At 38.0% G+C, this 27,773-nt stretch overlaps 1 protein-coding gene across 1 annotated transcript in view; it reads right to left on the bottom strand.

Moving 5' to 3' along the window:
- STN1 (STN1 subunit of CST complex) overlaps nt 1-27,773 on the bottom strand; it is a 343,767-nt gene that overhangs the window by 147,946 nt on the left and 168,048 nt on the right. Inside the window, exons 5-6 of the mRNA XM_053692435.1 lie at nt 25,305-25,475; nt 15,376-15,505 (exon numbers count right to left, since the gene is read on the bottom strand). Coding sequence (XP_053548410.1) covers nt 15,376-15,505; nt 25,305-25,475 — 301 coding nt within the window. The remainder of the gene's footprint in view (nt 1-15,375; nt 15,506-25,304; nt 25,476-27,773) is intronic.

The following is a 27,773-nucleotide window of genomic DNA, read 5'->3' as shown; positions in this document are numbered from 1 at the left end:
ATAAAGCAAAATTGATCAAATTCCTTAAATGACAGTTTCAGGAATGGGAAAAAATGCCAAAGAACAAGCTTCTAGCAACCAGAAGCAATGAAAAATGAGACTCAAATAATGTGGAGACAAAAGCGACGCCCATATTTTTTTAGCGCCAAATAAGACGCCCACATTATTTGGCGCCTAAATGCTTTTGGCGCCAAAAATGACGCCACTTCCGGAACGCCGACATTTTTGGTGCAAAATAACGTCAAAAAATGACGCAACTTCCGGCGACATGTATGACGCCGGAAACGGAAAAGATTTTTTGCGCCAAAAAAGTCAGCGCCAAGAATGACGCAATAAAATGAAGCATTTTCAGCCCCCGCGAGCCTAACAGCCCACAGGGAAAAAAGAGTCAAATTTTTGAAGGTAAGAAAAAATGATTAATTCAAATGCATTATCCCAAATATGAAACTGACTGTCTGAAAATAAGGAATGTTGAACATTCTGAGTCAAGGCAAATAAATGTTTGAATACATATATTTAGAACTTTATAAACAAAGTGCCCAACCATAGCTTAGAGTGTCACAGAAAATAAGATTTACTTACCCCAGGACACTCATCTACATGTTTGTAGAAAGCCAAACCAGTACTGAAACGAGAATCAGCAGAGGTAATGGTATATAAATAAGAGTATATCATCGATCTGAAAAGGGAGGTAAGAGATGAATCTCTTCGACCGATAACAGAGAACCTATGAAATAGACCCCATAGAAGGAGATCACTGCATTCAAATAGGCAATACTCTCCTCACATCGCTCTGACATTCACTGCACGCTGAGAGGAAAACCGGGCTCCAACTTGCTGCGGAGCGCATATCAACGTAGAATCTAGCACAAACTTACTTCACCACCTCCATGGGAGGCAAAGTTTGTAAAACTGAATTGTGGGTGTGGTGAGGGGTGTATTTATAGGCATTTTGAGGTTTGGGAAACTTTGCCCCTCCTGGTAGGAATGTATATCCCATACGTCACTAGCTCATGGACTCTTGCTAATTACATGAAAGAAATACAAATGGTTTGTTATGTTGATACACATCGTCATTTTCGCCGGTATGTAGTTCCCTTTCAGGTAGTTTTCTATCGTTTGTCTCCTCTCAGGTCCGATCTGGGTATAAAGACCACATGATCTAAATTGTCCAATGGAGTCAATTTCTATTGTTTGCGGCTGCAAGTGCCGTTTTTAAACATAAGGATGAGAAAGACATAGGTGTTATTTACAAGAATAATAAGATATATTTCTCAAGTGCAGTAGTAAAGATAATATAATCTGCAAGAGGATGTTATAATAAATCCTTCTCTAATGTTTAGGATTAAAACAGACATCAATATTATTGAGACATAATCACCAGTTTTAAATAATGAAAAAGGGATGGAAAAGACATCGATCATATTAATATATTTAAAGGGACATAAACGTCAATTTCAAAAAATTTGCTTACACAAATATTCGGTTTTATATAAACTTTAAAATCTTTTACACAATGTGTTATATAAATATTGCAATACAAGGACAACCTTTCTTGCGTCTTTATTTTAACTTCATTTGAATATATTTATAAAAATGTTACAATTAGTGGTTGTTGAATATTTTAAATTGAAAAAACATAATTTATGTAAGAACTTAACTGATAAATTCATTTCTTTCATATTAGCAAGAGTCCATGAGCTAGTGATGTATGGGATATACATTCCTACCAGGAGGGGCAAAGTTTCCCAAACCTTAAAATGCCTATAAATACACCTCTCACCACACCCACAATTCAGTTTAACGAATAGCCAAGAAGTGGGGTGATAAGAAAGGAGCGAAAGCATCAAAAATAAGGAATTGGAATAATTGCGCTTTATACAAAAAAATCATAACCACCACAAAAAGGGTGGGCCTCATGGACTCTTGCTAATATGAAAGAAATGAATTTATCAGGTAAGTTCTTACATAAATTATGTTTTCTTTCATGTAATTAGCAAGAGTCCATGAGCTAGTGACGTATGGGATAGCAGATACCCAAGATGTGGAACTTCCACGCAAGAGTCACTAGAGAGGGAGGGATAAAATAAAGACAGCCAATTCTGCTGAAAAAATAATCCACAACCCAAATCAAAAAGTTTTAATCTTATAATGAAAAAAACTGAAATTATAAGCAGAAGAATCAAACTGAAACAGCTGCCTGAAATACTATTCTACCAAAAACTGCTTCTGAAGAAGAGAAAACGTCAACATGGTAGAATTTAGTAAAAGTATGCAAAGAAGACCAAGTCGTTGCTTTGCAAATCTGATCAACAAAAGTTTCATTCTTAAAAGCCCAAAAAGTAGAAAATTGACCTAGTAGAATGAGCCGTAATCCTCTGAGGCGGGGATTAACCCGACTCCAAAATAAGCATGATGAATCAAAAGCTTTAACCAAGATGTCAAAGAAACGGCAGAAGCCTTCTGACCTTTCCTAAAACCAGAAAAGATAACAAATAGACTAGAAGTCTTTCTGAAATCTGAGTAGCTTCAACATAATATTTCAAATCTCTTACCACATCCAAAGAATGTAAGAATCTTACAAAAGAATTCTTAGGATTAGGACACAAGGAAGGGACAATAATTCCTCTACTAATGTTGTTAGAATTCACAACTTAGGTAAAAATTGAAATGAGGACAGCAAAACCACCTTATCCTGATGAAAAAATCAGAAAAAAGTGACTCACAAGAAAGAGCAGATAATTCAAAAACTGTTCTAGCTGAAGAGATGTCTAAAAGGAACAATACTTTCCAGGAAAGTAATTTTAATGTCCAAAGAAAGCATATGCTCAAACGGAAGAGCCTGTAAAGCCCTCAAAACCAAATTAAGACTCCAAGGAGGAGAAATTGGCCTAATGACAGGCTTGATACGAACCAAAGCCTGAACAAAACAATGAATAACAGAAGATTAGCAAATTTTTCTGTGAAAACAGCAAAGAAAAAGCAGAGATTTGTCCTTCAAGAAACTTGCAGACAAAAACCCTTATCCAAGCCATCCTGAAGAAACTATAAAATCCTAGGAATTCTAAAAGAATGCCAAGAGAATTTATAAGAAGAGCATCATGAGATGTAAATCTTCCAAACTCGATAATAAATCTAACTAGACACAGATTTACGAGCCTGTAACATAGTATTAATCACTGAGTCAGAGAAACTTCTATGACTAAGTACTAAGCGTTAAATTTCCATACCAGCAAATTAATAATTTGAATTCCTGATGGAAAAAACGAATGTTAAGATATAAGGTCTGACCTTAATAGAAGTGACCAAGATTGGCAACTGGACATCCGAACAAGAACCATATACCAAAACTTGTGTTGCCATGCTGGAGCCAACAGCAACAAAAAAAGATTGCTCTCTGATGATTTAGAAAATCACTCTAAAAAGAAGAACCAGAAGCGAAAAAATATAGGCAGATTGAAAACACCAAGGAATTGTCAATGCATACACTGCTTCCGCCTGAGGATCCCCGGACCTGAATAGGCCCCTGGGAAGTTCCTTGTTTAGATGAGATGCCATCAGATCTATTTCTGGAAGCCCTCACATCTGAACAATTTGAAAAAAACAAACATATCTGGGTAAAGAGACCATTCTCCCAGATGTAAAGCTTGATTGACAGAGATAATCCGCTTCCCAATTGTCTATACCTGGGGAAAAACCACAGAAATTAGATAGGAGCTGGATTGAGCCCAAGCAAATATCCGAGATACTTCTGTCACAGCCTAAGGACTGATAGTCCCACCCTGATGATTGACATACGCCACAGTTGTGACATTGTCTGTCTGAAAAACAATAAACGTCTCTTTCTTCAAAAAGAAGCCAAAAACTGAAGAACTCTGAGAAATGCACGGAGTTCCAAAACATCAATCTAACCTCCAAAACATCTAATCTCGCCTCCTGAGATTTCCAAACCCCTTGTGCTGACAGAGATCCTCAGACAGCCTCCCAACCTAAAAGACTCGCATCTGAAGAGATCATGGTCCAGGTTGAAAGAACCGAAGAGACCCATAGAACTAAATGATGGTGATCTTAACCACCAAATCAAAGATAGTTAAACATTAGGATTCAAAGATATAAAAAGTGATATCCTAGAATCCCTGCACCATTAATTCAGCATAAAAAAACTGAAAAGGTTTCCTATGAAAATGAGCAAAGGGAATTGAATCCAATGCTGCAGCCATGAGACCTAAAACTTCCATGCATATAGCAACTGAAGGAAATAATAGAGACTGAAGGTTCCGACAAACGGAACCCAATAAAATTGTCACTTGTCTGTTAGAGACAAAGACATTTACACAATCTATCTGGAAACCTAAAAATGGTGACCCTTGTGTGAGGAATCAAGGAGCTTTTTGATAAAAAGATCCTCTAACCATGTCTAGAAGAAACAACAAAGTTGAATCCTATGAGATTCCGCAGAACGAAAAGACTGAGCCAGTACCATGAAATCGTCCAAATAAGGAAACACTGAGAGCCTTGAAAAGATTCTTAGAGCTGTTGCTAGACCAGAAGGAAAAGCAACAAATTGGTAATGCTTGTCAAAAAAAGAGAATCTCAGAAAAAGAAAATAATCTGAATGTAATCAGAAAATGAAGATATGCATCTATTGTAAACAAATAATGCCATCACTGACCAAAAAGGCAGAATAGACCATATAAACACCATTCTTAAAGATGGAACACTTATATGACAATTCAAAAAGATTTTCTATCTTTGGGATAATGAATAGTTTTGAATAAAACCCCCAAACCCTGTTCCTAAAAATGGAACTGGTATAAATACCCCAGAAAAACTCCAGGTCTGAGCAGCGCCTTGAACCCCAACGGGTAACCAGCTGCGCTTCACAAGTACCCAAAACATACAAGTCTGAAACACACTTCAGGAAAGTGTGAGCCTTACTGGAATAGCTGGAATATGAAAGAGAAAAAAAGACTTCTCACAGACGGTTTTACTCTGAATCCTATTCTGTACCCAAAATCTAAGAAGTTTGGACCGAATTGAACCAAACAATTTCAAAAAAAATCTTAACCTGCCCCTTACCAGCTAAGCTGGAATAAGAACCGCACCTACATGCAAATTTGGGGAGCTGACTTTGAACTGTTAAATGGCTTAATTGAATGAAGAAAAACTTCCAATTATAAACATGTTACTTGGGGAAGAATATAGGATTCCGTTCCTTAGGAAGAACAAAAATCACTGACCAAAAAGGCACTAATATAAGCTTAAAATTTAGTCTTAGAACTCAATCTTGAAGCCCAGAGTAACAATTAAAGAATTGAATCAAATTATGAACCAAATAATTGATTGCCTTGGAAAAGAAATATGGAATTTAGAATCAAATTAGCATTCCAAGATTGAAATCACAAAGTTCTTCTAGCTAAAATAGCTAAAGACATAGATTAAACCTCATTTGCGAAAAATATAAAAAAATGACGACACAAATTAAATTATTAGCATGTTGACTTAACAATGCTAAACAAATCATAATCCGATACTTGATCTAAAAGTATCCAACCAGAAGGATGAAGCAATTGCAACATCAGCCAAATAAATTAAAGGTCTATGAAAAGTACCTGAAAATAAATAACTTTCCTTAAATAAGATACAACCATCTGAAGGAAAAAAATAAATACTATTTCATATAGGAATAATAGTATGTTAAGCAGAAGTTGAGATAGCCCCATTAACTTGGGGAATCTTTCCTCAAAACTGAAAACTAACTGCCGGCAAAGAATACAAATTAAAAACCTTAAAGAAGGAATAAAATAAATTCTCAGCCTATTCCATTCCCTAGAATCAGGAACTGGAAAAAACTTCTGAAGAAACCACAAAAGGTTAATAAGCAGAATTTAAATGTTAGCTAGTCTTTAAATCAAAAGAACTAGTTACTTTAATATCCAAAATAATCAACACCTTTTCAACAAAGAACAAATGTACTCTATTAAAAAATATAAAAGTATTTTTGTTAGTGTCAATATCTGATGAAGAAAATTCTGAATGAGAAAAAAACACCATCAGAGAAGGATAATTCAGTATGTTGTTGGTCATTTGAAACTTCATCAACTAAATAAGAAGTTTGAAAAAGACCTAAAATTGTTTATAAGAAGGCGGGATGACAGACAAAGCCTTCAAAATAGAATCAGAAAAATATTGTTATAAATTCCTAAGTATATCTTGTACATAAGATGTAAAAAGAATAGAAATATATAAAGCATAAATACTAATGGACTCTGCATGTAAAAGTATATCATGATAACTTATTACAAACCATAGCTAAAGATAAACATTAATAACATTAAAATAAATTAACTTAGCTTTGGTAGGACTGATATCAGTCAACAGGAATCCCTTAGCATTTTCTGATACAGGAACAGTGTTTGAAAATATCTTGCAATATGTAAAAGAAAAAAACAACATATAAAGCAAAATTATCAAATTCCTTAAATGACAGTTTCAGGAATGGGAAAAAATGCAAAACAAACAAGCCTCTAGTAACCAGAAGCAACAAAAAAGTGAGACTTAAATAATGTGAAAAAAAGTGGCGCTAAGTATGACGCCCACATTTTTTGGCGCCAAGTACAACGCCCATATTTTTTGGCGCCAAGTATGACGCCACATCCTCTGGTGCCGAAAACGACGCCCACATTTTTTTACGCAAAAAAACCTCAGCAACACACATGCGTCAAAAAATGACGCAACCACGAACAAACTTCCGGCGTCAACTATGGCGCCGGAAATGACAAAATATTGCGCCAAAAAAGTTCGCGCCAAGAATGACGCAATAAATTGAAGCATTTTCTGCCCCCGCAAGCCTAACAGCCCACAGGGAAAAAAGTCAATTGAAAATTTTTAAGGTAAGAAAAAATATTTATTCATATGCATTATCCCAAATAATGAAACTGACAGTCTGAATGAAGGAATACTGATTATCCTGAATCATGGCAAATATAAGTTTAAACACATATATTTAGAACTTTACATATAAAGTGCCCAACCATAGCTTAGAGTGTCATAAATAAAATAAGACTTACTTACCCTAAGACACTCATCTACATATAGTAGATAGCCAAACCAGTACTGAAACGAGAATCAGTAGAGGTAATGGTATATAAGAGTATATCGTCGATCTGAAAAGGGAGGTAGGAGAAGAAATCTCTACGACCGATAACAGAGAACCTATGAAATAGATCCCCTAGAGGAAGACCATTGTATTCAAATAGGCAATACTCTCTTCACATCCCTCTGTCATTCACTGCACTATGAGAGGAAAACCGGGCTCCAGCCTGCTGCGAAGCGCATATCAACGTAGAATCTAGCACAAACTTACTTCACCACCTCCATGGGAGGCAAAGTTTGTAAAACTGAATTGTGGGTGTGGTGAGGAGTGTATTTATAGGCATTTTGAGGTTTGGGAAACTTTGCCCCTCCTGGTAGGAATGTATATCCCATACGTCACTAGCTCATGGACTCTTGCTAATTATATGAAAGAAATGTTTATTATAGTGGCGACGATGTCCGGAGCGGCAGATTAGGGGTTAATAAGTATAATGTAGGTGTCTGCGATGTCGGGGGCAGCAGATTAGGGGTTAATAAGTGTAAGATTAGGGGTGTTTAGACTCAGGGTTTAAGTGAGGGTGCTAGGTGACTGTAAACATAAATTTAGTTTACCCATAGGAATCAATGGGGCTGAATTACAGAGCTTTACGCTGCTTTATTGCAGGTGTTATGCTTTTTTTCAGCCGGCTCTCCCCATTGATGTCTATGGGGAAATCGTGCACAAGCACGTACAACCTGCTCACCGCTGACTTAAGCAGCGCTGGTATTGGAGTGCGGTATGGAGCACAATTTTGCTCTACGCTCACTTCTTGTATTTTAACGCCGGGTTTATAAAAACCTGTAATACCAGCGCTGTAGGTAAGTAAGTTAGTACCGCACCCCTCATAACACAAAACTCGTAATCTAGCCGTATATTAGGTATCAAATTTCAAGTTATGCAATTGGAAAAGTTACAAATATCTCTTAATGCTCTATGTGTATCAGAGAGCAAATCTATATATATATTCAAAAGCAGATGAAACAAATACATATACAAAATATATCACGCAGTGTCATAGTAGCATATCACATAATACTGAAAAACAGTGCAAAGTTTGTGTAATAATTAAAGTTCAAAAGCACTTATCCAAAGTTAAATGGATCTCTCCCAGGACATCTAATGGAATATCCCACAAATATCCAAAGAGAGCCACGGCAAGCTGCTTCTTCCAAAATCTGTTGGTGTTCAAATTCGTGTTCTATAGGGTATTAAAAAGAAGAAGAAGGCGCCACAAACGGAGCTGGGAAAGTTACAATTTGGTAACTGCAGTTTTTCAATAACAACTGTTCCGAATCCTGTTTGTGGCAGCCTACTAGAGGTTAGCGTGGCCTGGAGAACACGGAGAAAGTTGTCTGGACGACTTTAAGAGTCCAGGAAGCCCTTGAAGCACTTCTCAAGTGCCTATAATCCTGTAAGTACGTACAATTGTGTGCTGGCTTCTATCTGCATTATTGATTGTGCACTATGGTGGCGCCTTCTTCTTTTCAATACCCTACAGAACATGTTTTGTGAATATCTGAACTAGAACACAGGTGAAACAATCAGTTAATTAGTAACCATGGTTATTTTACCTGCTCTCATCCAAGGTTATCTGGAAAACCTAGCCTGTTGGAAAACAAGTGCTTTTGGGTAATGTGCTACCTAATGCCCTTTTCCGGGCAAACTTTTTTTTTTTAGGAAAGGGATTTTTTTTTAAGCCAAAAGCGCTACAATCACTTGAGGGCTATGCCCTACCAAATACCCTTTTAAGGGCAATTTTAAGAGTAGGTTTTAGTGTTAGTATAGGGTTTTTATTTTGGGGGGGTTGTTTTTTTAAGGGGACTTTAGTTTTAGGATAGGCATAAGTGTGTTTTTTTTATGGTTTTTTTTATGGTTTTTTTTTTAATTTGGCGTAATTTTAGTTAATTTGTGTAACTTAGTGGGTGTTAGGTAGTTAAATATTGTAGGGGTAGTTTGCATTGGGGGGCTGTGACAGTTTAGGGGTTAGTAGGTTAGTGGGTTTCTTGCGGTGGGGGTGTGGTGGTTTAGGGGTTAATAGGTTAGGAAGTTTATTTTGGTGCGCTATTAGAGATTTAGGGGTTAAGTAGTGTAGGGTTAGTTTGCGGTGGTGGGTTATCTAGGATTAGGGGTACATAGGTGTATTAATTAGGCTAGGTGTTATATATTTAAAAAGGTATCCTTTACTTTACATTGCCAATGTCTGGGCTGATGCTCCTTGGAATATTTCGCCAACATCGCCACCCATTGCAATGTATAGTAAAACGCCTCTTTGCGATGCTGCCTTTAAACAGTAACGTTGGCACTTTTTAATATTTCTCTGGCTTTCTCGATCCCAGATCCCTTTTGAATATATCGCAACATCGCAGCACTTTCAATCATTAAAGCCTTAGAGAGAACAATGGAAAATTATATGTTTACTAGTTATCTCTTCTACACCCCACCTGGAGTGTAATTTCTTCTGCTAACTGTGTTTACACAGCCCGTCAATAGCCTGGACATAAGCATATAAACTTTAAGCAAAGGTGGGTATACCACAGGCTAAATCAGTTATTTCAAATCCCGAAATAAGGGTAAACAAGCTACTTGTAAAGAATTTAATACACTCCAGCAGGTAAAATTGATCTTTTTTTCACTTTATTTTTTAAAATTTGGTGAGGCTTTAGTCTAGAAACAAGATTAACAGTACAGGATATTAATATTTTACATAAAAAAATGGTTGCGGCCTTTCCAGTTTGCAATAGTGGGCTTTTAACCCCTTTACTACTGGGAATTTTAGAGAAAAACTTCCTCAAAGTGAAAATTTGATATCTTTTTTACTATCACTCCATTTAAACAGAAATAAAGCCTTTGGTTTTTTAATTTACCTATGAAACACACATATATATATATATATCCCGCATTACTGGGCTAAAAGAAGCTGCACCCAGGTGGTAAATCGCCATAGAACAGGCTAACAATAATATTGAGCCAATTGTTCGTTCCTGTGAGTGTGCTTCTCTCCGTGTGTATTTAGTTTCCCTATTTGAAAAAGGGGAAACCAGACGTGGACTTGCTCAGTGTGCTTAGAGGAATATGGCTACACCTCACTGACGAGGCCCAATAAAGGCCAAAATGATCATCTGGGGTTGCTGTGTTCCTTGTTCAGAGAGGAATTCCCTGGTATTTCAGCGCTGGATTGACCATAATAGGCGGGATCAGACTGATATACTACAGGAAAGATCTTCTCTGTGAAAAGCATTACTGGGCTAAAAGAATCTGCACCCAGGTGGTAAATCGCCATAGAACAGGCTAACAATAGCATTGAGTCAGTTGTTCGTTCCTGTGAGTGTGCTTCTCTCTGTGTGTATATATATATATATATATATATATATATATATATATATATATATATATATATATATATACACACACACACATACATACACACAATTCCACACAACCTCTGCACTCCCTGTAACTTCTTAAGAGCCAGTGATGAGTCTCCCAAAAACAGTCAAAGAAAAATCACCTCACACCCGGTTTTCAAATCAAAAACACCACTTTATTACCACATTATGGTGTTACCTTACATACAACGTTTCAGTCCTCCACCTGGGACCTTCGTCAAGGATACAGTTATAGCTTTATAACACACATAAACCCATTCACCTTAAATAATATCCCCAAAAGAAAACCGCTACATATCTTGCAGCTCAAACCGGAATGGCAGGCACCAAGTTCCGGTGATGACGTCACCGCTGTTACACAGAAAAAAACTAAGCGTAACTCGATCAACATTATAAATCAACAAATAAAGGAAAAAATAAAAACAGAAATCGCCATCCATGCATTAACAAAATGCGCAATATGTAATTAATAATTAACTTGCTAACAAAACAAATCTAACTAACCCATAAACAAATAATGGGCATACCCGTCATCAAGGTAACAGGCAGCTGCGCCATAGAAAAGCCAGAAGTTGATTCCTCCGTGTCCTAATAACTAACAGTATGTACACATATATACATTTGGAAAATTACTATAACACACCTTTATTGTGTACAATTTATCAGAAGTTATCATTTTCACCCACATATTTACGTAATGACCGTACTGATACTCTTCACTAATAGTACCACTTCTCTACAGGAGTCTACCTATTGAGTAAGATGACCAAGAGATAAAGGAATAAATGGCATAATGACAAATCAATATTTATAATAGCTTTAGCAGCAACATTATCTTTCATCCAGGAAACATGACAACCAGATCTGCTTATTGAGACCCCACGGCGCCATCGTTTGTAGATCCACTCAGTCTCTTTTCTAAGCAATAGTTTATTTGCATTCCCTGCCCTCAGGTTTTTTTTTTTTTCACTTGGCATAGAGCGCGGGACAGCCACTGTATGCTTCTCTTGTAATTTGTTTTGTTACCATGATATACTGTGTTGAAGAGATACCTAGGTAGGCATCTGGAGCACTACATGGTAGGAAATAGTGCTGCCCTCTAGTGCTCTTACAAATGGATAACATTCTTGCAAACCTATTGCCATATAGTGCTCGAGAAATGGGCCAGCTCCTAAGCTTACAACCCCAACTTTCAACAAAAGATACCAAGAGAACAAAGAAATATTCGTAACGGAATTAAATTAGAAAGTTGTTTAAAATAGCATGCTCTATCTGAATCATGAAAAAAAACATTTTGGGATTCATATGCCTTTAATGAAGGCATTCTGGGCAAATTAAAAGCTCTGGTAAATATATACTTCTATTGGCTCGCAGGACTTCATAGTATAATAAAGTGCCAAGGAGCCAATCAATTGTACAGTGATAGTGTGATATAACCAGGATTCACCTTTATATTATATAATAGTAGCAATGGTACAACTGATAGTCTCCCTAAATAACGCTTTACCACCTAGGGGAACTTTACCACCTAGGGGAACCAATCAATCACTTGCCAAACACTTCCACCATACAGAAAGTTATAGAGCATGGCACTTAAGAGGTTAAGTGTAAAACTAAATAAATTGCATTAGTGGTTCACATTTGTATAATATGAAACTGGTAGATTTGTGGTAACGTCCCATTTAAAATCACGGTTTACTTTCAGTTCTGTTAACTTGCGATACTTGAACTTGAGTGAGAAAACTTTACTTTCAATTTCTAATACAAGTGCACAGATGCTCAATATATACTCGCAGTAGCGTTATTTCACTTGAAAGTAATTTACGCTACAAATCTCATGCAAAACGCCTCTTCACTTGTAATCTACATTATAGTTATCCCTGATCAGTAGTGCAAAAAATAATATGCTTTAAAAATTAGAGAAGGTAATTTTTCCACAAAAAAAAATATGCGTTTAATACTTTTGCCATTCTGGTCTCATTTAATTACCTTGAAATGATTAACAAAGCTCCATCATGTAAAATACAGAATTTACCGTCAGCTCTCTATAAATATTTATAGTCTGAACAACATATTCTGCAGTTACTATATACAGAAAAATCTGTGAACAATATATACTGCAGTTACTATATACAGAAAAGTCTGTAAACAACATATACTGCAGTTACTATATACAGAAAAGTCTGAACAATATATACTGCAGTTACTATATACAGAAAAATCTGTGAACAACATATACTGCAGTTACTATATACAGAAAAATCTGTGAACAACATATACTGCTGTTACTATATACAGAAAAATCTGTGAACAACATATACTGCAGTTACTATATACAGAAAAATCTGTGAACAACATATTCTGCAGTTACTATATACAGAAAAATCTGTAAACATAATAGACTGCAGTTACTATATACAGAAAAGTCTGTGAACAACATATACTGCAGTTACTATATACAGAAATCAAAATAGTTATATTCCACATCCGGTATTTATATGAGATGGCTTTTATCTAGATTACTTAGAGCTTGTATGCAAAAAAAACCACTATTCTATAAATTATCTTAAAGCAACACGTTATTAAACACTTTAGTAGCAAAAAAGAAAAACAAATACAATTATATATATATATATATATATATATATATATATACACATATACACACTCACCGGCCACTATATTAGGTATACCTTGCTAGGACCAGGTTGGACCCCCTTTTGCCTTCAGAACTGCCTTAATTCTTTGTGGCATAGATTCAACAAGGTGTTGGAAACATTCCTCAGACATTTTGGTCCATATTGACATGATAGCATCACACAGTTGCTGCAGATTTGTCGGCTGCAAATCTCCCGTTCCACCACATCCCAAAGGTGCACTATTGGATTGAGATCTGGTGACTGTGGAGGCCATTGGAGTACAGTGAACTCATTGTCATGTTCAAGAAACCAGTTTGAGATGATTTGAGCTTTGTGACATGGTGCATTATCCTGCTGGAAGTAGCCATCAGAAGATGGGTACACTGTAGTCATAAAGGGATGGACATGGTCAGCAACAATACTCAGGTAGGCCGTGGCATTTAAACAATGCTCAATTGGTACTAAGGGGCCCAAAGTGTGCCAAGAAAATATCCCCTACACCATTACACCACCACCACCAACCTGTACAGTTGCTATAAGGCAGGATGGATCCATGCTTTCATGTTGTTTATGCCAAATTCTGACCCTACCATCTGAATGTCGCAGCTGAAATCGAGACCAGGCAACAGTTTTCCAATCTTCTACTGTCCAATTTTGTTGAGCCTGTGTGAATTGCAGCCTCAGTTTCCTGTTCCTAGCTGACAGGAGTGGCATCTGGTATGGTCTTTTGCTACTGTAGCCCATCTGCTTCAAGATTCAACGTGTTGTGCATTCAGAGATGGTATTCTGCATACCTTGGTTGTAACGAGTGGTTATTTGAGTTACTGTTGCCTTTCTATCATCTCGAACCAGTCTGGCCATTCTTCTCCAACCTCGGACACCAACAAGGCATTTTCAGCTACGTAACTGCCGCTCACTGGAAGTTTTCTCTTTTTCGGACCATTCTCTGTAAACCCTAGAGATGGGTGTGTGTAAAAATCCCAGTAGATCAGCAGTTTTTTAAATACTCAGACCAGTCCGTCTGGCACCAACAACCATGCCACATTCAAAGTCACTTAAATCCCCTTTCTTCCCCATTCTGATGCCCATTTAAAACTTCAGCAAGTCGTCTTCACAACGCCTAGATGTCTAAATGCATTGAGTTGCTGCCATGTGATTTGCTGATTACCAATTTGTGTTACCAAGCAATTGAACAGGTGTACCTAATAAAATGGCCAGTGAATGTATATACACATACACAAACACACACACACACACACATATATATATATATATATATATATATATATATATATATATATATATATATATATATACATCCACGCTTATTTATTGTTTGGTTTGTCCTCTTTTCTTGTCATTTAACTCTGGAAATAATGACTCATTCATAGTTGTCCCAATTAGGCCTCAACAAAGATGATTAGATAAGGGAACTCTAGGTTACAACATGGCAGAAACCATTGTTTTATGGACAGTGAAATATTACACTTATTTCTTCAATACTTAAACTAATAAAATAAAATAATAAATTTGTATATTATTCTCAGGCTAATCAATGCTTTAAATACTTCAATACTTCATTTTATCTAGTATTTATTTAGTGTTTACAATCTCATTAAAGGGACATTAAACTGCTGACTACAACTACAGTAACATGGTTAGTACATGCTACTGTTTTTTCCTCCTGTGTCTGCATCTGTCTTTAAAGTCATTCTCTTATTTTAAGCAGTTACAGTTATTAGTTAGTGAAGCTCTGCTTTCTCACTGGGAGCCGCCATCTTGGAACTTATATCTGTTATGGAACTTTTTAAACTGTGCAAAAAAAAGTCAAACATTCAACTCTTCCGCTCTTTGTTTTGTGAGCAAGATACATCTTTCAAAAAGCCAGTAACATCACAGATCTCTGAAAGTGCACTGCTCCAATGACAATACGTGAGCTACAAGATGGCGGCACCCAGTATAAATGCAGAGCTTTACCAACTGGATTCTGTGATGAGTTCAAATAAGAGAACAGCTTTAAAGAGCTTCAGGCACATGAGGAAAACAATAGCATGGACAATAGAGTTGTAATCATATTAGTTAATGCCCCTTTAAATGCCCTCATTTAATGCACAGAAACATGACAGAACATTACAGAAGAAACACATTATCAGTTTTGTTGTGGAGTTACAGTACACATATGATATCAGATACACTAAGAAAATGACAAACTTACGTCATTGCTTGGTTTGGATCTTTAATATGTCCGGGTATTTTAAAAGGCTTGTCATAAACATGTCTGTAAAGGTATGGCAGATCCAGCATCCTTGCAATTTGCATATCAAATAAAGGATCATCTACTTTGCCTAAGAAAAGACAAAACAATAAAAAGTAGATAAACAAGTAAAGGAAACGAAAAATACACAGGTTGCTTAACAAATATTTATTTATAAAATATTTTACCAAGAAGGATACATTGAGATTTCTCTCGTTTTCAAGTATGTCCTGGGTCCACAAAACATTGCATTGATACAATAGGGTACAATAATAAAAACAATATTAATACATAACATATGCAGAATTTAACATAGAACAGGTAGGAAATATAAAATCAACCATGACAGGTGCATTTTGTTTTGAGATATGCAGAGAGGGATCTCTTAAAAGGATTTTAAAATTGGGGAAGGTTTTAAAGTGTGCGGGAGGTCGTTCCATAATTGTGGTGCTCTGTAGGAAAAGGAGAATCGAGCTTCTTTCTTTTTGTATTGAGACAGACTAAATAATGTGCTGGTACTGGATCGGAGGTTATGGGAGGTGGGAACAGCTGGGGAGAGCATTCTGCTCAGGTAGGGTGGGAGCTTCCCAGAAAGGCTCTTAAACACAAGGCAGAAAAGATGGAGGGTGCGTCTGGATTCCAGTGACAGCCAGTTTAGTTCTTTTAGCATAACACAATGGTGGGTTCTGTAGTTACATTGTAGCACAAAGCGGCAGAACGAGTTATACAATATATTAAGTTTATTAAGGTGAGTTTGCGGTGCAGGTGCATATACTACATCTCCATAATCCAAGATTGGCATCAGCATTTGCAGTACAATCTTTTCCTTTACTGTAGGGCTGAGGCAGGATTTGTTTCTGTACAGGGCACCTAGTTTTGGATAGAGTTTAGATGCAAGTTTTTCTATGTGGAGGCCAAAAGACAGATTGGGGTCTAACAACATACCCAAGTATTTGAAAGAGTGGACTGCAGTCAGTGTGCCATTTGATTTTGTTTTAATGCGTAGATGGGATTTTTGTAGTTTGCGTAATTTAGGTACCGTTCCAAAGATCATTGTGACAGTTTTGTCAGTGTTTAGGAAGAGTTTGTTTTTTGAGATCCACTTTTCTACCTCTGTGAACTGGTCTTGGAGCACTGCCTCAAGCTGCGGCAGATCGGGTTTGTTTGCATAGATTACCGTGTCGTCTGCGTACATGTGTACAGTTGAGGATTTGCAGACATTTGGCAGATCATTTATAAATAATGTGAATAGTAGGGGGCCGAGAATGGAACCTTGGGGAACACCACACGTGACTGGGAGACGGAGTCACTGTCAGAAATGGAGACATATTGTGATCGATCCGATACATATGATCGAAACCAGGTTAGCGGATGATCACCAATACCTGAGTTTTTTAGTTTGAGCAGTAGTATGTCGTGGTCTACTGTGTCAAAGGCCTTTGCAAAATCAAGAAAAATAGCTCCAGTTAGGTCTCCTTGTTCCATGCCAGTTTGGATGTGGTTGCAAACTTTTAGGAGAGCAGTTGTAGTGGAGTGATTCGGGCGAAAACCCGATTGAACAGGGGTCATATAGCTAGATTGTTGGTAATACTCACATAGTTGCGTATGGACGCATTTTTCTAAGATTTTTGACAATACTGGGAGCAATGATATTGGGCGATAGTTAGTAACCATGGTTAACTCACCACTTTTATGGACAGGCACTACTCATGCAGTCTTCCAAAGTTTGGGTATGTATCCAGACACCAAGGATTCGTTAATTAGGGTTGTGACAGGTTTAGCAATTGCTGATGCGCTGAGCTTCAACAGCATTGCTGGGATTTGATCAGGTCCAGACTGGTTTTTCATTTTTAGATTATTAACGACATTGATGGGTACAGGTCTAAAATTGAACTTATCTATATTTGGTCTTTGTAGATTTAGTGGGGCCTGATCCACATTTGTAGTTTCAGGATGTGTGTCATTTATTAGTTTGTCAATCAGGGTGGTGGAGCATCCGACAAAATAATTGTTAAAGGCATTTGCTACTTCTAAGGGAAGTTGCAGGGTTTGGTTATCCACTTTGACAGTGGAGGGTTGGTTGGGAGTGGATTAGGGGAGTGTGTAAGTTATTTATGACTTTCCAAAACTTTCTAGGGTTTGATATGTTATTTTTCAGATTTTCCCAGAAATATTGGGCCTTGGCCAATTTTGTTTGTTTAGTTCATATATTTCGCCATTTTCTATATACACAGTGATCGTTCATAGAGCCAGTATGCTTGAACTTTGACCACAATGAATCCCGAAATTGGTACATTTGAATGAGGTCAGCTGTGATCCAATTCATATGCGCTCCTTTTACTCTCACCTTGGGTTTTGAGCTATGTTTTCACTAAGGAGATGGGCTATGTCAGAAAGGGAATGCACAGGGGAGCTAGGTGGGCGGTTGGTTTACTGCACGGGATCTCAATTTTGCCAGAAAGGAAATCAAAGGTGGCAGGAGAGCTAGATTTTTGTAAGGGGGTGAACTTCATGGAATTGTCAACATAAATTACAATGCTGTCTCCTCTTTTTGCTCTGTCAATTCTATGGCATGAATACCCATGTATTGCAATGGCAGAGTCAGGTATTTTTGCGGTTAGCCAGGATTCAGAGATCACAATGATTTTGGGCTTGTAATGTGAACACCATGCTTGCAGTGCATTGATTTTTGGTAGTAAGCTGCGGATGTTTATATATCAAGCTGAACTTCAAAGATGTAGTCTCCTCTAATGAGAGATTAGTAGAATGTAACTAAAAAAATAAAACTACTGTAACATTCTAAGCTTAAATACTGGTGCATGTGCCCCAACAGCATATGTGGGTATGGCACTGAATAACTGTTTTACTAGAAGAATTGTATAAATGGAAGTTTATTGCAAAAATGATTATATTTAAAGGGGACAGAAAAAAACTAACTTTTTCTTTCATGATTTGGATAGAACATACAATTTTAAACAACTTTCCATTTTACTTTTATTATCAAATATGCTTCATTCTCTTGTTATCCTTTGCTGAAGGAACAGCATTGCGCTACTGCAACTAGCAGAACACATCTAGTTAGCCAATCAGAGACAAATGTGTACAGGCACCAATCAGCAGCTAGCTCCCACTAGTGTAGGATATGTGCAGATTCTTTTTCATCAAGGGATACCAAGAAAACAAAGCACATTTTAAAACTGAAGTTAGTTCAAAAATGGCTGATAATGACAAGCTCTATCTGACTCATGCAAGTCTAATTTTGACTTTCCTATCCCTTTAGAACCAAAATGCACCCATGCACATTTGTTTTGACCTTTCTATCCCTTTAAATATTTTTTGAAGTTATTAAGTGTAGTTATATAAAAATAAATACATCAATTTCCCATTCTATTAATACTGAAAACAATTAGGCAAATCTACAGCGAAACACGCAGCACCAAAGTTTGGGCTGTTAAATAGACTTTATGCTATAGGCGCTTTTTTATTTGGAGAAAAAAAAAGCCCCAAATAAACAAACCATGGTTGCTGAATTGTAGTGTTTAAAGTTGCTTCATTTAACAGAAACAAAGGTTTAAGAGAGTTTTAGTTCCATATATTGCTCTGTATGGTGCTGTGGCAAAAAATATAAATTAAAAATAAATAAAATAAAAAAGACAGAGCATTTTTAATGCCAGAGTTTAAGTTTCCAAACTTAAAGGGACACTAAACCCAAATTTTTTCTTTCATGATTCAGATAGCGCATGCATTTTTAAGTAACTTTCTAATTTACTCCTATTATCAATTTTTCTTTGTTCTGCATAGGAGCCAGCCCATTTTTGGTTGAGAACCTGGGTTTTGCTTGCTTATTGGGGGCTAAATGTCAGCCACCAATAAGCAAACACTATCCATGGTGCTGAACCCTCCTGCTTTTTAAATAAAGATAGCAAGAGAACGAAGAAAAATTGATAATAGGAGTAAATTAGAAAATTGCTTAAAATGTTATGCTCTATCTGAATCATGAAATCATTTAATGCATGGAAATTATGAAATGAAAAACTTACCCATACACTATATACTGTATATATATATATATATATATATATATATATATATATATATATATATATATATATATATATAAATAAATAAATAAAAGAGTCCAGTTACCGGTGCACTTAATCTAATAGCAACTGCCAGGGTCCTGCGTGAAAAATATAACGATTCCTTTTATCCTTGTAAAGAATAAAAATGCTGCACTCACTGGAATATCATCAAAGATCCAATTTAATTACATCACATCAGTATCAAAAATACATATACCCCCAAACGTTTTGATACCGGACTGGTAACTTTCTCAATGGGTTTGAAATCTGTATCCAAGTGTCCGGTACCGAAAGTTTGGGGGTATATGTTTTTTTGTTTTTTTTTATACTGATGTGATGTAATTAAATTGGATCTTTCCTGATATTCCGGTGAGTGCAGCGTTTTTATTCTTTACAAGGATAAAAGGAATTTTTTATATATATATATATATATATATATATATATATATATATATATATATATATATATATATATATATATATATATATATATATATATATATATATATATTGTATATAAAAGAGAAAGGAAACACTGCAATCCAAATACTTGTGCTGTTCAATCAGGTACAGTTTATTCGTCCACAAGGAGAGACATAAGCAGACATAAAACACCTGACATGTTTCGCGCTTCATTATATATATATATATATATATATATATATATATATATATATATATATACACATATATATACACACACACACACACACACACCATTTAGGGGAGGAAAAGTTACTTAATGTTAAAAAGGGGGGAGAAGTCAGATTTTCACTAATCGGAGAGTTGGAACATGCATAAAATACTTTATATCTATCAATATTTAAGAAAACTAATGTGTCCCTATGCAAACCTTGCACTGTATCAAATAAAGCACTCAGTATACATAAATTTCACTACTCAAACACAAACAAATATATTTAAATACAAATAGGCCCTCAATACATTTAATACTGCAATACCGTCAATATATAGGTAGTACTGAGGATGAGTATTCTATTGTTAAATTTGATATATGAATGTTACAGCCAAGCAGCCGAGCAATTGTAGGACTCCTCGTACCCCCCTGAAGGTTGATGTAAGCCACCAAGGTAATGTTGTTGGTCTGGAATCTGATGAAGCTGAACGACCCCAGAAGAGGCTACGTCCTCAGAGCGTTGTAAATTGCTCAAAGTTCCAGAATATTTATCGGAAGGAGAGATTCCTCCCGGGACCATTTATCTTGTGCCATTCTGGCACCCCAAACAGCTCCCCATCCTGCCAGACTCGGGTCCTAGGTCACAATCTCACAGTACAGTCTCAAGAAGGATGCTCCGGACGGATCCGCCAAGAGAGGGAGTCCCTGGTCATCCATGGATATCCGCTGTGATAGATCTGAATGATCGCCGTTCCACTGTCAACATGCACAATTGAAGAGGCCTGAGATGGAACCTGGCGAAAGGGATGATGTCTATGCTGGAAACCATGAGCCCGATCATCTCCATACACTGAGCCACCGAAGGGCTTGAGAAGGACTGAAGAAAAAGACAGGTGGACACAATCTTCCTGCGTCCTTGTCCTGTGAGAAATATTTTCATGGACATAGAGTCTATTATCGTGCCCAGGAACTACACCCTGTTGCTGGAAACTCTTTCCTGAGTTGATCTTCCAACCGTGAGATTGGAGCAATAAAAGAAAAGCCCTTGAATGATCCTCTGCGAGGCTGAACCACGGCGTCTGGACTAGGACGTCATTCAAATAGGGCGCCACAGCAATGCCCCTGGATCTGGCCACTGCAAGAAGCGCTCCCAGAACCTTCGTGAAGACTCTCAGGGCTGTTGCCAGACCAAAGGTAAGGGCCACAAACTGGAAGTGTTGGTCAAGAAACGCAAATCTTAGGAACTTGAAGTGGTCCCTGTGAGTTGGAACATGAAGGTAAGCATCCTTCAAGTCTATTGTCGTCATGAACTGTCCCTCTTAAACTAGGGGCAGAAAAGATCTGATCGTTTCCATTTTGAACGATGGAACAGATAGAAACTTGTTTAAACACTTTAGGTCCAGAATCGGGCGGAACGTGCCCTCCTTCTTTGGAACCCCAAAGAGATTTGAATAGTACCCTAAACCCCTTTCTGTTCGGGGTACTGGTACGATAACACCTAGAGAGGAGAGATCCCTCACACATTCTAGAAAAGCCTCTCTCTTTTCTGACAAGTTTGACAGGAAGAATCTGCCCCTGGGAAGATGGGACCTGAACCCTATCCTGTAACCCTGGGTGACAACCTCCAGAATCCAAGGGTCCTGAACGTCCTACAACCAGGCTTCGGAGAAGAGAGACAATCTGCCCCCTACTTGGTCCGGAGACCCTTTGGGGGGGCCGCCCCTTCATGCCGATTTAGACACGACGGGCTTCTTGTTCTGCTTGGACTTGTTCCAAGACTGAGCAGGTTTCCAAGTTCCCTTGGACTGATCCGCTTTCGCGGCGGGCTGCTGGCGCTGGGCCTTGTCCGCACAAAAGGGATGAAAAGTAGATCCTTTAGGCTTAGCCTTCTTATCCTGTGGTAGGAAAGCTCCCTTGCCTCCCGTAACCGTGGATATGATCGAATCCAATCCTGGACTGAACAGAATCTTTCCTTGAAAAGGCAGGGACAACAGCTTCGATTTAGAGGTCATGTCCGCCGACCAAGACTTTAGCCACAGAGCCCTGCGAGCTAAAACGGAGAATCCTGAAACCTTTGCATTCAGGTGAATAATTTGCATATTGGTGTCACAAATGAAAGAATTGGCGACCTTTAACACCTTAATCTTATCCTGTATCTCGTCGATGGAAGTATCCCTCTTGACCATATCACACAGGCAACGGCCGCTGCCGGTTGAAAAACAAATCCCGTGTGCTGAAACATTTTCCTTAACATGTTTTCCAACTTTTTATCCATGGGCTCTTTAAAATGATGAACTATCCTCGAGAGGAATAGTTGTCCGCCTCGCGAGTGTAGAGAGAGCACCATCCACCTTAGGGACAGTTTCTTAAAGGAAGAAGAAGGGAAGAAGAAGGGGAAAAGGAAGAACCTAATTGCTCCCATTCATTCTTAATAGTATTAGCCATCTTAACAGAAACCAGGAAGGCACCACCCTGTCCTCGTATACCTTATCAAGCTTAGGAATCTAAGGTTGCTCCGGAAGCCTCAGCTCCGGAACCTCCAGAGTAGCAAGCACTTGCTTTAGCAAAAAGCGCAAATTCTCCATCCTAAACCTAAAGTCAAGCTCCTCCGCTGCTGGAGGATAAGATGACATGGACTCCGACCCAGAAGGAGACTCCTCCGAAGAGTCGGAGTGGGCCTCGTCATCGTATAACACCTCTGATATTTCCATAGGCGTAGATAACCCTTGGGCCGGGCCGCCATGATACGCCCTACGCTTGCACTTAGCAGAACGTGGTAAGGCATGGATCACTTTCGATACTGCCGTTTGCAGTTGATCCGCAAAATCTGAATGCCAACGAATCTCTCCCGTAGGAGTAATGATTGGACACTGGGGTGCTGCATGTGCACTCTGAGATGAAAGCAGGGAACGGAACAGGACGGAGAACCCTCAGAGGTGGACGGCTCAGTAGTACTTGACATCCCTTTGGTTTTAGATTTCGCAACTTTATCAAGGCATGTGGAACATAGTTGAGCAGGCTGATCTACAAGAACCTCCACACAATAAAACAGGAATGAGACTTTGTTAAAGATGGAGTACCCTCTAACGCGTCAGAGTCCTCCATAGCTTGCGATTTTATTATGGACTAGACTAGCTGAATAAACAGGCACCTTTATATCCAATGACCGGGGCACTCACCACCTCCTATGACCCGGACTACAGAAACCGCTTTGTCTCCTATGCCGCTGATCAACAGAGGAAGTGGAAACCAACACTACCGGGCACCTGGGATGCCTTGCAGGACTGCCCCTGCATTAAGGAGAAAACGCGCCAAAACCTGCCGCGTAAATACTCCCGGAAGTCAACCTGAAGTTCCACCATTGCCAGAGCCACACCTCGCACATCACACAGCAATAACACAATAAACAATATTATGTATAAACCCCCCTGTTCAATAATCCCCTTACTAGGAATATTAACCCTTGATTCCATAAGATAAAAGGCGCCACACTGTGGCCCTGTCTTCTGTGTTATCATTGTGTATAAAAAAAATGAAACAATCTTACCAAAATCAATGCCGTGGAACAGGAACACGGCCTTTCAAGTGTGACAGGTAAAAGCATTGCTCCTGACATGGACTTGAGTGCAGAAAGCAGGCAGCGAAACTCGTCAATGCTAATTGCTTGTGGAGCTGTTAATATGAGTCGGGATGGTTTCACAGAAAGACTCTCCCTGTATCTCCGGACTCTAACTTTCACCCAGGCTCTCACTGAGATGCTGACAGGACTACTTAAAACTCCAGTCCCATTCAGAAGAGTACTACCCTCCAGAAGAGACTACTCCGAATCTTCGGCACTTCTCTGCCATCCTCCTGTGACAAAAGGCAAAGAATGACTGGGAGATGAGGGGAGTGGGGGAGGTATTTAATCTTTGACTGGGGTGTCTTTGCCACCTCCTGGTGGCCAGGTTCTTTATTCCCAAAAGTAATGAATGAAGCCGTGGACTCTCCTCCCCTTTAGATGGAAATACATGTAGCAGGGTTAAAGGGACATTCCAGTCAAAATGTAAATGCACATAGATGTATTATAGCTTTGAATAGAAACATATTTGCAATATACATGTATTGGCAAAAATGCTTCTAGTAAAAGTTATCAAAGTTTTAGTATTAACATTTTTCTCTGCACGTGCATGTGATGCACAGCTAGATATTCTTAGAGCACCAGCATTTTAAATTCTACAGGTGCTCAGAGCGCCAGTGGGGCTTGTATCATGTCAGCAATTAACAAATTGAGTCTTTACCATATGGTACAAGCACCTTAGGCTCTCTGATCAAGTGCTGTGTTTAAAATGCTGGTGCACGATGCATACTTAAATACACTTTTGAAACAGCTATAGCTTTTATAAGAAGCAGTTTTGCTAAAACATCTATATTACAAAAAAGCTTCTATTCAAAACGGAAATGTATCCATGTGGATTTAAATTTTTGCTGGAATGTACTTTTAACCTTGAGCAGTGGGCAAAATATATAATGAAACTGTATTGCAAATTTGTTTCGTTATGCATAACTAAATATTTTATATAAAAATCTCATGGTGTTTACTGTCCCTTCAAGTAATCTCCCTTCCATCTCTTTCACAGTCGTAGCTATAAATTCATCCACAATGTGACCAGAAAAAACAAACAAACAACTATATGAACATTTTCAAAATTTAAAGGGACATGAAATCCAATTTTTTTCTTTCATGAATTAGAAAGAACATGCAAGTTTAAACAACTTTCCAATTTACTTCTATTATCTAATTTGCTTCATTCTCTTGATATCCTTTGTTGAAAATCATAACTAAATAGGCTCAGTAGCAGCTGATTGGTAGCTGCACACAGATGCCTTGTGTGATTGTCTCACGCATGGGCATTGTTATTTCTTCAACAAAGGATACCTAAAGAATGAAGCAAATTAGATAAACAAAGTAACTTGGAATGTTGTTTAAAATTGTATTCTCTATCTGAATCATGAAATAAACATTTTGGGTTTCATGTTCATTTAAGCCAATTTTAATATAAGTTTAGAGTTCTGTGTATCTAAAAAAGACCTTATAATGAAACTTGTCTATAATTGTGGGTCAATTGACATATCTAAATATGTTGCTAATTTCTGCAGTTTATATATAAAGACAAGTGGGATTTTCTTACAGTAGGTCGAAGCCACAACTTCTCGCTGGTTTCTAAAAACCTTAATATAACCTCGAACTCTAATGATATCTCCTATTTCCATCTTAGCTTTTTTATTGTCTTCCGCGTATAGCTTCTCCATCATTTCATCGAGATTTGAAGTGCCAGACGTACCACGGTTAGTGGCACTACCTGAAAACAAATTAAAAATAAATAAATAAAGAGAAAGCAATAAATGACATTTTAAAGATACAAGGTTTACACATAACAAAAAACAAAATTTATGCTTACCTGATAAAAAAAATTCCGGGCATGGAGAGTCCACAATGTTATTCCATATTACTAGTGGGAAATTCAACTCCCGGCCAGCAGGAGGAGGCAAAGAGCACCACAGCAAAGCTGTTAAGCGTAACCTCCCTTAATAATCCCCAGTCATTCAGCTGAAGAAAAATGGAAAAAGAAGAAACACAAAGGTGACAAAAAGGTGCCTGAGGTTTACTCAAAAAAACTGCCGAATTAGAATTTAAAAAGAGGATGGGGCCGTGGACTCTCCATGCCCGGAAAAAAATGTATCAGCTAAGCATAAATTTTGTTTTCTTTCCTATGGCATGGAGAGTCCACAACGTCATTCCAATTACTAGTGGGAACCAATACCCAAGCTAGAGGACATGGAATAAACAGGGAGGGAGAACAAGGCAGGGGGACCTAAACAGAAAGCACAACCGCTTGAAGAACCTTTCTCCCAAAAGAAGCCTCAGCCAAGGCAAAAGTATCAAATTTGTAGAATTTGGAAAAAGTATGCAAAGAGGACCATGTTGCCGCCTTGCAAATCTGTTCCACAGAAGCCTCATTTTTGAAAGCCCAAGATGAGTTGACAGCCCTAGTGGAATGAGTTGTAATTCTCTCAGGAGGCTGCTGTCCAGCAGTCTCATAAGCAAAACAAATCATACTTTTTAACCAGAGGGAAAGAGTAGTAGAAGTGGCCTTCCAACCCTTACGTTTTCCAGAGAAAACAACAAACAGGACAAAAGATTGCCGAAAATCCTTAGTAGCTTTTTTTTTTAGTAAAATTTAGGGCACGCACAACATCCAAGTTATGCAAAAAAAACAAAATTTATGCTTACTGATGAATTTATTTCTCTTGTGGTGTATCCAGTCCACGGATCATCCATTACTTGTGGGATATTCTCCTTCCCAACAGGAAGCTGCAAGAGGATCACCCACAGCAGAGCTGTCTATATAGCTCCTCCCCTAACTGCCACCTACCAGTCATTCGACCGAAGGCAAGCAAGAGAAAGGAGAAACTATAGGGTGCAGTGGTGACTGTAGTTTAAAAATAAAAAACACCTGCCTTAAAATGACAGGGCGGGCCATGGACTGGATACACCACAAGAGAAATAAATTTATCATGTAAGCATAAATTTTGTTTTCTCTTGTAAGGTGTATCCAGTCCACGGATCATCCATTACTTGTGGGATACCAATACCAAAGCTATAGGACACGGATGAAGGGAGGGACAAGGCAGGCGCTTAAACGGAAGGCATCACTGCCTGTAAGACCTTTCTCTCAAAAATAGCCTCCGAAGAAGCAAAAGTATCAAATTTATAGAATTTAGAAAAAGTATGAAGCGAAGACCAAGTCGCCGCCTTACAAATCTGTTCAACAGAAGCCTCATTCTTAAAAGCCCATGTGGAAGCTACCGCTCTAGTAGAATGAGCTGTAATTCTTTCAGGAGGCTGCTGGCCAGCAGTCTCATAAGCTAAGCTTATTATACTTCTTAGCCAAAAAGATAGAGAAGTTGCCGAAGACTTTTGGCCTCTCCTCTGTCCAGAGTAGACAACAAACAATGCAGATGTTTGACGAAAATCTTTAGTAGCTTGTAAATAAAACTTTAAAGCGTGAACCACGTCAAGATTGTGTAATAGACGTTCCTTCTTTGAAGAAGGATTAGGACACAGTGACGGAACAACAATCTGCTAATTGATATTTTTATTAGATACCACCTTAGGCAGAAAACCAGGTTTGGTACATAACACTACCTTATCTGCATGGAAAATGAGATAAGGGGAATCACATTGTAAAGCAGATAACTCCGAAACTCTTCGAGCCGAGGAGATAGCTACTAAAAACAGAACTTTCCAAGATAAGAGCTTAATATCTATGGAATGCAAAGGTTCAAACGGAACCCCTTGAAGAACTTTAAGAACTAAATTTAAACTCCATGGCGGAGCAACAGGTTTAAAAACAGGCTTGATTCTAACCAGAGCCTGACAAAACGCCTGAACATCTGGAACCTCAGCCAGACGTTTGTGCAAAAGAATAAACAGAGCAGAAATATGTCCCTTTAAGGAACTAGCTGATAAACCCTTCTCCAATCCTTCTTGGAGAAAAGATAATATCCTAGGAATCCTGACTTTACTCCATGAGCACCCCTTGGATTCACACCAATGAAGATATTTACACCATATCTTATGATAGATTTTCCTGGTG

This window comes from Bombina bombina, chromosome 9 (assembly GCF_027579735.1).
Source record: "Bombina bombina isolate aBomBom1 chromosome 9, aBomBom1.pri, whole genome shotgun sequence".
Taxonomy (NCBI): domain Eukaryota; kingdom Metazoa; phylum Chordata; class Amphibia; order Anura; family Bombinatoridae; genus Bombina; species Bombina bombina.
Note: the sequence above shows the minus strand (reverse complement) of the source record. Positions and strands in the feature narration are given on the sequence as shown.